General features: G+C 35.9%; 1 protein-coding gene across 2 annotated transcripts in view; it reads right to left on the minus strand.

Annotated features, from left to right (window-relative positions):
• Positions 1-724: 724 nt before the first annotated feature.
• The window catches only part of LOC139795246 (UDP-glucose:glycoprotein glucosyltransferase 2-like), an 84,732-nt gene continuing 72,682 nt past the window's right edge, over positions 725-12,774 (minus strand). Inside the window, exons 32-39 of one of the 2 annotated variants that reach the window (XM_071742002.1) lie at positions 11,278-11,376; positions 9,885-9,969; positions 9,311-9,493; positions 7,841-8,001; positions 7,466-7,580; positions 4,690-4,806; positions 2,431-2,575; positions 725-1,546 (exon numbers count right to left, since the gene is read on the minus strand). In XM_071742002.1, the coding sequence (XP_071598103.1) occupies positions 1,524-1,546; positions 2,431-2,575; positions 4,690-4,806; positions 7,466-7,580; positions 7,841-8,001; positions 9,311-9,493; positions 9,885-9,969; positions 11,278-11,376 (928 nt within the window). In that variant the 3' untranslated portion in view covers positions 725-1,523. Of the gene's footprint in view, positions 1,547-2,430; positions 2,576-4,689; positions 4,807-7,465; positions 7,581-7,840; positions 8,002-9,310; positions 9,494-9,884; positions 9,986-11,277; positions 11,377-12,774 lie in introns of those variants that run through there. The other variant, XR_011725434.1, reaches the window with a different exon arrangement.

The raw sequence follows: 12,774 nt of genomic DNA on the forward strand, positions 1-12,774 counted from the left end.
GTTAGAGAATAAGTGTGACAAAACAGATCTGGCACTGAATTGGGACAGCTCAGGAGAACTGACACTGGTATTAACTGGTTATGGCTCCTGGGCTACACAGGCAACACTTTGTTGTGTTCTTAAGAAAAAGAAAATGGCCACAACAGGCCTTTTAAAATCTGTATGTGACATGATAAAACTCTTCAAAAGTACATACAACAGCAAAAAAATAATACATCTATACACCCATATAAATACGTAAAAAAAAAAATCTGCATGTCTCATTTTACCAAGACAAAAAAAATGTCAGCAAAGTAGGATTTTATGTACTTCTCTGATGGTATCAAACTTTAAATAAGCTACACTTGAGGACAATGGCAGTGCATAAAATATGCTACATTTTTCTTATTATTTACTGACTTCTTTGCTGGTACGGAAATACTAAGCAACTCCTCAGGGATTCACCCACTTGGTGCAAATTACCTTTTCTTTTATAATTTTGAGAATTGAGACTGAAAGATTGCAATAAGCTCTTCTTGTAAGAATTTGTGGTTATATCCAATCTATTTTGCAACCAGCACAGCCTAAACAACAGAATGTATTTAAGACACTAGATTTCAATTTAATAAGCAAATTCCCTGTTTTCCAAATGTGTATTGCAAGAACTTTCCACTGCTAATTTTTCTGGGCCCATTTCAGAAATAGTTTTGTGAGCACATATTGATAAAATTACAGGAGACACCACTGACAGTAGAAATTATTCAAGTATTTTATTCTTTTATAATAAATTCTAGACAGAATGATGATAATCCAAATTGTGTGGAAACAACTCTCAGGTGCTGACCTGATACAATGTATATGCTGGTTGGAAAATGATCCTAACTAAACCATAAAATTTTATGACACGCTATTTCAGTGACCAAAAGGAGTCTTAAGAATAAAAAATTATTATTTTAAACCAGTAAGAATGCAGCAATCTTGCATATTCAATGAGAAATTACACTCCTTGCTTTAGTAAGCCTTAAAGTTGGCTTAAATTTTTGTGGTCTAAGTTACACAAGTTGCTTTTTTGATGGAGTTTCTTTCCTACACTGAGACTTTTTTCTTATGACATTTCTTTGGGGAAAAAACTATGGACATATAACCAAAATCCTTTATATCCATTACCTTAATGCATGTAATAAGCACAAAAGAGTTTTCCCACACATATTGTATGTTTGTGTCCCTCCTTGAGGCTGACACAATATATCTTTGAAGAGTTGAACAAACACATGGTTCTTTACATTCCAAAATCCTCTGGGCAAATTATCTTTTATTGAAGGAAAAGAAAACCAAAAGAAATTAGGACAGCTTCTCTGCACTGGTTTAAATAAAAATAAAATCAAGTACCTTTGGACTTCTCTCTCCTGTTCTTTTTAAATAACACTGTAAGTAATAAAATATTTGATTTCACATAAAAAAATGTAAGAAATGGTGCCAATGTTGCAGTCCTAAATTCCATTCAACCTTTGGCAGAAGACCATTGAGCTGTTTTATAGGCTGTGCTACAGTTCATCGTGCTTAAGACCTGTAACCAAAAGGAAAAAAAATAATATAAAACCCAGCTATACAAAGACTCAGTGACTGACTGGCTTTGTAACATGTGGAGAAAGCCCCTTACTTTCTATGTCCTGCCAGTTCAAGCAGCACAAAGTTCATTTTTAGAGCCTCACTAAAAGGTGAACACAAGCAAGCCTTCACAAATAAAAAATACTTAGAATTCTTTATAACAGAATGTGAAATTGTTCCTCAGCTCAAGACTTAAACAGATATCTGCTGAGCTTTTTCTTGCCCTTTGAGTGCTAGGATCACCTAGCACCTAAATGAAGCTTTTGGCTTCATTTTTCTTTAAGAAGTTTTATTGAAGTTTTGAAAGAGTGCTTTGTATTTTTTTTCCCTAATGCCCTTAAACTAACTCTGTTTAAAACAATGTTAATAAAAAAGATGAACTACTAATCTATTTGCAAACTAAAACACCATTTAGTCTGGTGTGAAAAGGCCCCTAGTAAGTAAGCCCAGCTTGAGAGATGCAGAGACAAAGTAATAGAGTGATTCAGTTATTTAATACTTAAAAAGCATTAAAGCATAAAGTCTATTATTCTTTAAGTAAGGCCTAAGCTAATATGTTGTATTTAATATTTGTGGCTCAAATGATGTGGTACAGTTGGTTGTGCCTGAGATCCAAGAACTGAACACCACTAAACTTTCCCTTGGACTGTGGCATGAAACAAAATAACTTTATCCTCTTGGTGCAGCTCCCATGTGAAGAAGCATGACATGGCTCTAAAATCTCACACACAGCAGGAAAAATTACACAAATACAATATCTGTGCCTACTGACTTCAGTCTAAATTTCAGCTGTACCACTATTTATTTTTTAAAAGCTAACAGAAGAATATGCATGAAAATTACCTTTTTGAAAGACTGATGTTAGATTTTTTTTCTCTTTTTCAATTTGTTGTATTAACGTCCGTATCTCAGAGTCATACTCAATCCACTCAGGAACTATCCGGGCAGCAGCCTTTAATTTTGGTTCTTTGGTCTGAGGATTGTTGCACTGGAAGTTTAAAACATACTAGGTGTTAACAAAGGAAATGAGGAAACTTTCCAAGAAACTTACCTAAAATAACATTTTCAGCATCTACAATTTCACTGTACAACAGCGTGTAAGGTCAGCTTCCTTGATGTTAAATAAACAAATAAATAAATCACACAAACCAAATTGCAAATAAATAGAATCATAGAAGCTGAGAATGGTTTGAGTTGGAAGGGACCTTAAAGACCACCCAGTTCCAGCCCCCCCAGGCTGCTCAGAGCCCCATCCAACCTGGCCTTGAACACTTCCAGGGATGGGGCGGACACAAGTTCCTTGGGCAACCTGTGCCAGTGTCTCACCACCCTCAAATTAAAGAATTTCTTCCCAGTGTCTAACCTAAATCTTCCTTCCTCAGGTTTTAAACTGTTTCTTCTCCTTGTCCTCTCACTACAAACCTGTGTAAAAAGCCCTACCCCAGCTTTCTTGTAGTCTCTTTCAGATATTGGGTGGTTATTACAAGGTCACCTCAAAGCCTCCTTTTTTCCAGGCTAAACAACCCCAACTTCTTCAGCCTGTCTCCACAGGGGAGGTGCTCCAGCCCTTTGATAATTTTAGTGATCTCTGGACACATTCCAGGAGCTCTATGTCCTTCTTATCCTGCGGACTCCAGAACTGGACCCAGCACTCCAGCTGGGGTCTCACAAGAGCAGAGCAGAGGGGGAGAATCCCCTCCCGGCTGTTTCTGCTTCTTTTGATGCAGCCCAGGACCCAGTTGGCTTTCTGGGCTGCAAGCAAACATTGATGGCTCATGTTAAGATTCTGGTCCACCACCAAGTGCTTCTCAGGGCTGTCCACAATCTTTTCTCCTCCCAACCTCTGTTCATGCATGGAATTAACTTGACCCAGGTGCAGAACCTTGTTGAACTTCATGCAGCTTGCACAGACCCACTTCTTGAGCCTGCCAAGGTCCCTCTGGATGGCATCCCTTCCCTCCAGCATGTTGACTTCACTACACAGTTTGGTGTTGTCAGCAAACTTGCTGAAGGTGCATTTGATATAAATAAACCCTGTTTAAATAACTCAAAACATTTTATTGAAAAGACTTGTATTTTTCCATCTGCTCCTGGCTATATGGATAGCAGAGACATGGCTAGAATAAGACTGTCGAGATTCAGATAAAGTTACACAGGGAGATAAAAGATATACATTTGCATATTGAAATGGAATCTTGCTGTGTTTTTTATTAAGTTTGTGATGCATCCCCTATTGTTGTCTAGAAAATGTATTGATAACTTCCATAAAATAATATAAATGGAAGTCACAATAAAAAGTGATTCACGAGAACAGGGATTGAGAGAAGGTCTAGTAACTTAATTCCAATCTTTCTTGAATAGAGAGCACCCATCTTTAGTGCACAGAAAAAAAAACTTATTTTAACAGCTGTAAAGACACAAACAGAAGTATTTACAAATTGAATATTTGCACCAGATTCCAACTGTTGCTTTTCTTCAGAATTATGCCTCTGAGTATCACTGAGTATGTGGGGGTTGTCACAAAATGAGAACGGGGGAAAAAAAGGGTGGTGGCCAACAAATAGAGAAGATTTTCTCTCAGAGTTTCAAATCCCAAAGACTTCCCACTTTCTAAATATGGACAGTCCCCTCAGCATTACACTTTTTAAGCTCTGCTTTATCTCCTGTTTACAGTGGTGAAATGGACAGAGGAAACCCTGACTGTATAAAGTCCTCTACGCAACAGGTTCTGGAAGAACCTTCTTTGCAGGGAGCAGATGAGCAGCACAGTTAACAGCACTTCAGAGTTCCACTAACCTGGCAGAATATGGAAAAAAGGTAAGGAAAAGACATGCACAGGTGTGAAAATCCTGCCCAGCTGCAGACAGCAATGTTTAACTTGGGGGTAAAGCCTTCAGTCTTGATGTATGTACATCTGGTACAGAGCAAGTGTGTGAGGTCTCAGAAGAAATGGGAAAAGTTGCTGCATTTTAAGAGCAGTCATGCTCCAGAGGATTCCAGCAAAACTCCCTCCATGCCATCACACACGGATACCTTGAAAGCCACACAAATTACAGCAAAGGTTTTAATCCATAAAACTCATTTAACCCAGGATCAACTCACCAAGTCTATGGTTTTAGCTTTTTTCTTGGATTCATCATCACACCAGGTTTCACACCAAAGCCATTCCTGAGGGAGCGACTTAATAGCTACTTGATGAATCATATTATTGGGAAGATCCTGTACAGATTTTGTAAAATTGAAAGTTAGCACTGAATTCAGTGTGAGTGGTTATCAAGCAACTAATTAGGAGTATCTTTGCCTATTGCCATTTCTACAAATCATTCTTACGTTTCCTTCTTACATTTCCTTCCAACTGTTCACCCAGCTCTTTTCCAAGTAGATCCAACACTTGGGGATGCTCATTTTCATGTCCAATTCCACCTCTGATTTCTTCAGCAATTTTTTCTTGTACTTATTTCTGCCCTTTCTTATCTTGACATAAGCAATATTACTGTTTGGTACCTGTAGTTCAGATACTGCATGGCATACTATGCATACTACTAAGCAGAATTAGACTGTATGAAATCACTAAAGCAGAACTCAGCTCTCTTCCCATTCCTCAGATTTGCCAAAGGAAAAAAAAAAAAAAAAAGCTTAAAAAGCTACTACCCTAAATTCAGACTTCCTTTAGCAAAATACATTCCAGAAGCATGACTGTGGAAAGAAAAAGCTATTAAACTACTACTCTGGATACCCTTTCTTACTTCACTTTAAATATCTTTTTTTTTTAAAAATTCAGCTTTCTTACATAGTCAAGTACTCTCATCATGAAAAAATCTGATCTTGCTGAATACAGGGAACAGCATTCACAAATAAGAAAAACATCAGGCAGTCATACACTGCATATGCTCTGGCCATAATTAAAAATAAATAAAGTAAATAATTAATGAATAAATAAACAAAAAGGAACATATGCCTTTGGTAGACCCATTGATAAGCTCCTTCACATGTGCAACCCCTACCATCATATTTTAAAAATAAATGTCAACACTCAAGTAAGTGTTAGTCACATCTTAATTTCCAAATTAGCTTTGCTAAATGTGACAGAATAAAATAGCTGCATCATGTAAGGTAGATAAATGAATTATAGTCATTAGTATAGGAAAATTACATCAAATGTAAGTGGACTGAGAGTCAAGACATTAAATATTACGTTAAAAAGCTTCACTTTTTGAAAAAACTTCAATTCTATGGATTTTTAGAAGATAGCAAAAATGGTGCATCACCGTCTCAATTTCAAGAGAAAAAAAAAAGATTAGTTTTCTGTTGTACCTCTCTGACTTCCTAAATTACACAGTTCCTGAGTGCCTGCAGTAACTCTCAAAGATGTGAATTTATAAATTTTATATTGAGTAGAAAATAGGAAGACAACTGATTGTTTCAGGATGTAAAGCAAATAGAAGAAAGCAAAATAAAACAAAAATCCTAAACAAAAAGTTTCTTATATTTTCAGAAGAAAGTAATTTATCCTCAAAACACTAAAATACATGTAGAGGATCAAAGAGGAAATATTAATGAATCAGGAAAATAAATGAGCACTGGTAAGACCAGGTTGTTTGTACTGTCAGTGCCAAAGTCCTACCTCATTCAAAATATGTAAACTGCTGAAATGAAAGTCTTTTAGATTTTCACAATAAAAGTTCTTCAATCTAAGTTACAATATGACTTTTCACATTTATTGGATCACATATACAATTTCAAAGGGGGACTCCTCTACAGCAGCATTAAAAAATATAAAAACATTGCCACTCAGTGAAAGAATCAACCTTACATTCTTTTCTGCTGATTTTTATTATGTACAAACAAGATGATTAATTATTTTTAATTATTTTCTATTAGTAAAAAGGTATCTCTAGTACTTATTTTGTCAACTATATAGAGAGAGTTCCACGCTTATCTTTAAAAAGTACAATCAAATATGATGTACTGGGAGTCTAGATTTTATCATGTGTCTTCTTATTCCAAAGGAGTTATTTACTTACTCTCCTTGGCATTTAAAATTACATTTTTCAACTCTCTCTCTGTTTTGTGGTTTATATTACCATAACCTTAACTACCACCTGTGAAGGAAGCATTGCAGCCAGATTAGTAAGGAGCTGAGGTTGCTTCTACCTTGAGAGGGACAGTCAGCACTCCAGTCACATATTTAAAATAAAAAAGAAAAAAATTATCATAGTGTGTTTCCTTATCAGTAGATAAAAGCTCTCCAGGACTCTTGTAAAATATATCATAATGTGGTTTGTAATTCTAGGAACATTGCTGTATTTGGCTTAAGTAGTAGGAATGAAGATGGAAAGCGAGTCCTATCAATATTGAGTCAGAAAGCAGATTACTATGAAAATATTAGTCTGAAATATTTCCCTTTCCAAAGGGAATCCAATTCCACCCTGTGGAGATTTAGCTACCTTGAAACCTGCTCTCAGCACTGATCTGCTAAGAAAGGGTTGGTGACACTTAAGATGCTTTGAATTTGACCCAACAGACTTAGATATATATTCTATTATGCATTAATGCTGCAATCAAAAATATAAGAATATTTAAATGAAAATAGACAACATTAATATTTTTAGACCATTAGATAAAACTAATTACTATTTCTAAAAAGCTGCATTATAGCATATGGCTTTTTTTTCATATAAACAGTTATTTAATCATTTAGTGTTCAGTTTTCTGAACTGTCTTCACATGCGCACCTGAAAATGGGCTAAAACAGCAGTACAGGGTGTCAATAATATAACATATGTAACACTGAGATACAAAATAATTAAATGCATATTAAGCAACATTCCATGCAGATGAAGAAAAGAGGAACCAAGTTGCTAAAAGTCACCGATACCTGATCTAGATTTGACAGACTGTTTGGATCTTGACTAAGAGCCTGGTACTGGCCCCGAAGGCGATCTCCTGCTGCAATCTTTCTGAACTTCTTAAGATCCACAACATATAAGGCACTACAAAGATAAAAAGAAGAATTAGATTTGTCAGGTTTCACCTTTTTGGTAACATTAATAAAAATAACAAGAACCCATTTCCATCCTAAAGGAGTATTTTTTTAATCAAGTGGCCGAAGCTAAAATAAAAAAGCCAAATTAAGTCACCACAGTTGACGCCTGAGAATGACCAGAGGGCCATTGCTTTTGTGATCAATAATAAGACCCAGATTTTGATCAAAAGCACACGCTGAACAAAAATATGTAAGGAGTTCTCCTACCTAATATGGTATTTCCTTTTCCCAAGATGTGATGCCCAGTATCCTGATTTCCAGAAACGGTACCCGTCCATTTCCTTACGGCTGTCACAGAAGGGTGTGTATCCATAGGGAGCTCCATTGAGGTCTAGGTCCCTGAGTTCTTTTAGGTCACTTCTCACAATCTGAATAAAAATATATTTCATAATATAATATAAAACACTATAATACAATATAATACAATACAATACAATAAAATACTGTTTTTAAGGTATGAATGTGAGAATAGTTATTGCAGCAAGCTTCCCGAAGTGCAATTTTAATTTAAAAAAAAAACCTGACATTACAATAGTGTCAGACAAAGTATTCCACTGGAATTATATTTGCCAAATTACTGTTCAAGGAGAGACCAGTATTATAGACCAGTGCTGCTGGTTGCCTAACATTAAATTCTTTCATGCAGTAGCAGAACTTTAAAAATCTACTGAGCATTTCCCTCAAACAACATCTTTCTAATTTTTTACATAACTCGGGCACTCCAAAATTATTGCATTATTTCGCATCTTGTAAGAAAAATTATTTGTTTATTTTGCATATTGTAAGAAAATACTTTAAAAATACATTATAAAATGCCCTTTATTCACTAATCAATCATTCTACCACCAAGCCTTGATGACCTAATTTATCGGTGATTAAAAATAAAATAAAAAAAAAAAATAGTAAAAAAAAAAGTTGTTTTTGAGTACAGAGAAATGACAGAATGGTTTGGGTTGGAAGGGACATTACAGATCATCTAAACCCAACCCCTCTGCCATAAGCAGGGACATATTTACATATTTCACTGGACCAGATTGCTTCAAGCCCCATCCAGCCTGAAATCCTTACAGTAGTTAGGACAGACAACCAGGACTACTACTGTCTCCAGATGACATTGCTACATCTAAATTTAATATGTTCTTGAGCTTTGGAAAGGACCAAAACATGTAATATTTGTTCTGAGCTTTTTAATAACCACATGATTAACTCCTGAATGTCTCATCTGCTAGAGACAACATGTTACCTTTCAGTGCATTAAACAATATTAATTTCTGAGTGATGGACTGCACAGAAATATTAAAAAAAAAACAAACAAACCAGCAACCATCTACAAGTTGTTCAAATGGTCTAAACTAATCACCTCAGACTCCTTCCATGGTTAAGTCCTCTCACAATTGGTCCAGAGACTGAATCATTCAAATATGCCTTAGATTAAATGAACCTTTAAGATCACACATACCCTGCTGGGTGCTTCTCTCTCCCCACTGGGAATTTAGGACAACTCACAGTGGTGAGACTCTTAATGCCTACATGGCTAAAGACAAGTGAAATGATTGCATTTCAAGTTCTGCAACATCACTGGTTCTGCTACCACAACTGGCCACAGAGAATGAAACTGGATCAGTTTAAGCCAAAATTAATCCCTCATACACTTATAAAGCCTGATTTTTTTCTCACCTGGTCAGCATCGACAAATATTATTTTATCCACAGCCAAAGGGAAAAGGACATCCAAAAAAAGAATTTTGTATCCCCAGATAATCCTTTGTTTTTCTGTCTGCTGATAAAGCCAGCGGGGCCACTTGTACTGTACTAACTCATACTTGAAACCATACTTTTTAGCCATGTGAGGAATAACATCCTGGAAGAAAACCCAAAAAAATATTAGTTGAACAGGTACATTGCACACAAGGAGAAGGAGGGAATATGGCAACACAGCTGATGATCTGTTGGCCTGACTTATTTTTAAAAAATGTTTAGTTCTGGAAGTATCCTCAGCTACACAAATACAAAAAGCATTTCTTTCAAGATCTGGGAGACTATCAGAAGAGAAAAAAAATCACTATAATGCACCACTGTGCTCTGGGTTACAAGAACGTAACACATGAGACTTTTAAAACTACTGGCATTCAATGCACTCATTCCCAACTGAAATCTTAATTTTAATGGTATCATTACTCAATTTTAATTTTTTTTTTTTTTTTAATTAAATTTTTAAACTAAAAACAACAAGAGGAAGATGTTCCTCCTACCTTAAATGTAGGGGAGAGATAGTTCTTCAGAAACCAAAATTTAACTGGTGTTTTTGTATGACGTAGGACAGAAAGCATCATAATTCTGTGGAAATAGAAGTCTATAATAAACAAACAAATGCACACAGCTCATTATACTTCAACTGCATCTAAAAGCTGCTAAAATTAAGTATAATTTTCTTTAACACAGTTTAAGAGTAAATTTATGTCTATTTATGTCTAAATGTTCAAGACCTCCTTGAGACAGACTTTGTCAATCCAAATTAGTTAGGCAAAATTAGAAGGAACAATTTCAGAAGTGGGATCTGTTCACAAGTTTTATTCTGAAAGGTGCCTGCCAAAATTAGAAGAATGATTAATACTTTTTATTAGCTTGGCTACTGAGATAACTTAATGGTTAATTTTAATAGGTTGCTGAAAAGAAAAGCAGAGGGAAAGAGAAAGCACAGTTCAAGTTCAGATCCTCTTCAGAAAACCCTTTGTTAACTGTAAGAATCATGATTTTGGGTGCAATTTTTTTTCACTCTGGTGGCATTTGTCTGGTGTAACCAGACAGACAAGCAATGCCTTACAACCTTAAAGAGGTTTGATGAGCCCTAAAAATAAAGAAATAAGAAACTTTAAAATAAGGTAAGGAAACATGTAGGATGTTTTAAAATAATTTTTTTTTCTCCTTTGAAATAAACTAGTCTCTCTCTTTATGAACATAGGTCTTCAACCTATGTTATGGGCTGAAGTAAAGAAATGCAGATTTCAGCCTACTAAGAATTAAAAAAATCAGTACATGCGAAATACTACTTTCCAAACAAATATACACAAAAGTAGTGTAGAATTCCACTTTAGAATAAGAAAAATCACTAAATCTGACATCTGTAGACAAGTACTGAAACCAGAAAAGTATGAGATGGTTGTGAATAGATAGGGAATACTGTAAGAATTCCCTAAAAGCAATCATTGTTTATTGAATTAACACTGAGATAAATAAGGCCGTATGTGCAAGTAGTAGTATCCACAGTTAAATTAACACAAATAAAACATAACTAGAATTACCTTGCTACATACAAATATGCATAACAGATACAACTAAACATAAATAGATATGAAGTTACTTCTGTCATGTCTTTATGAAGAGAGGTTGAACTTCATCTTTTACTTTACACTTCGCACACGCACTCATGAAGGGCATGGAGAACATTTTTCTTCCTCTAAAGAATAATGGTATTTTTCAACAACTGTATGTTGAATTACTTTGTTCTCAAAGATTAATTTAGTCCTTGCTGTATACAACTCTTCATCACACCCGGTAAAAACACTTTCTTTAAGCTGCTTAGTTTTAGGATGAATGTTTATAGTATTGCTATGAAATTCTTGAATCCCTTTTGCGTTTCCTTACCTTAAAAAGCGTTCATATAAATGGCCTGAAGCAACTGAAAAGATGTTAAGAATGTCACTTTTTGTCTCCTTCTCTTCTGTTTGAGTGTCTTTTGAAACTCTAAGGAAAAAATAGAACCTCAAACTATTATAAAACAAATATTAAGCAGAAAAATACTACTACATCATCATTATGCTCATTAAGAATCAAAACTAAGAGAATACACATGAGAAATAGTAATTTTACAGTAACTGAATATACACATTCTACTTCTAACTGCACATGCCTATGATACCAAAATATTTTGGGAGCAACACCTTATACCCAGTCGCTCAGGACAAATTATGATACAACTGCAATCTCTAATTATTTCAGCCAAACAGAACCCAAATTTGGCAGAAACTCCATGCTTTACCAAAATAAAAAAAATCAGAAGAATCTTGAAAATTGGTTACTTTAAAAGTCAGCAACTGATATTTTACAGGATTCATCCATGTGCCTTCAACACATGAAGAAACAATATATATTCTTCATGTAAGGGATGTCATAGGTGGTTGAGCTCATTATATACTCTTGTCCTGGTTTGGGACAGTAAAGAGCAAATTTTCTGTATTGTACTTTTGCTTTCAGTGAAGTCCCTCAGAAGTAGCTGCACTTGTTGAAATTAACAGCAAGTTTCTCAGTCAGTGTCTGCTTCTAGGACTGAAAACACTCGATGTTTATAGTTACTGCTGGAAACTGGTGTGCAGAGCCAAGGACACTGCTCAGCTCTGAGGAACAGCTTATGCTAGAGAGAGAGAAAATGAGTAAGGGGGTCACCCCTGCAACCCTGCTTTACAGAGGGGCAGATAAGACAGGAGACGAAACTGAACGTATGGGAATTCCATCCCATACATCTCATTCTTGGTGTAAACCCCTGTGCCTGCACCCTTCACTCTTTCCTTTCACCCTTCTTCCCCTGTCCCTGTTTGCTTCAGCATCCTGGGAGGATTCCATCTGTTCATCTGCCTGTGGTCCTGATCCATGCCAGCCCATATCTGTGTGTTCCTGCCTCCAGCTCCCGACTGCTGCCGACTCCAGGAGTCCAGCCTGGACTTTCCCAGGGCTGCCCTGCAGCCTCAGTGGTGACGTGAGAGTTACTGGGGGAGGAGCGTGGTATTGTTTTTCTGTAAATTTGTATATATCTATTTTTTCCTTTTTATTATCACTGTGCCATTAAAGCTCTGTAGTTTAGTTTCCAACTTGTAAGTCTCTCTCCCTTCTTCTCTCTCCTTTATCAGAGAGGGGGATTAATAGGGAGCATCTCTCATTCAGTTTAATTGTTGGCCCAGCACTAAACAGTGACAACTCTGAAATAGAGACTGGGGGCTGGACTAGATAATCTTTAAAGTATCTTCCAACCTGCTCTAAGATTCTATGACTTTTAAAGGCTCCTGCCAATCAAAACTACTCTGTGATCTGCATTTCTATGAACTTAATATAAAGATGGCCACACCAGGCCAAGTCACATACTTAGTC

This window comes from Heliangelus exortis, chromosome 1 (genome assembly GCF_036169615.1).
Source record: "Heliangelus exortis chromosome 1, bHelExo1.hap1, whole genome shotgun sequence".
Classification (NCBI taxonomy): domain Eukaryota; kingdom Metazoa; phylum Chordata; class Aves; order Apodiformes; family Trochilidae; genus Heliangelus; species Heliangelus exortis.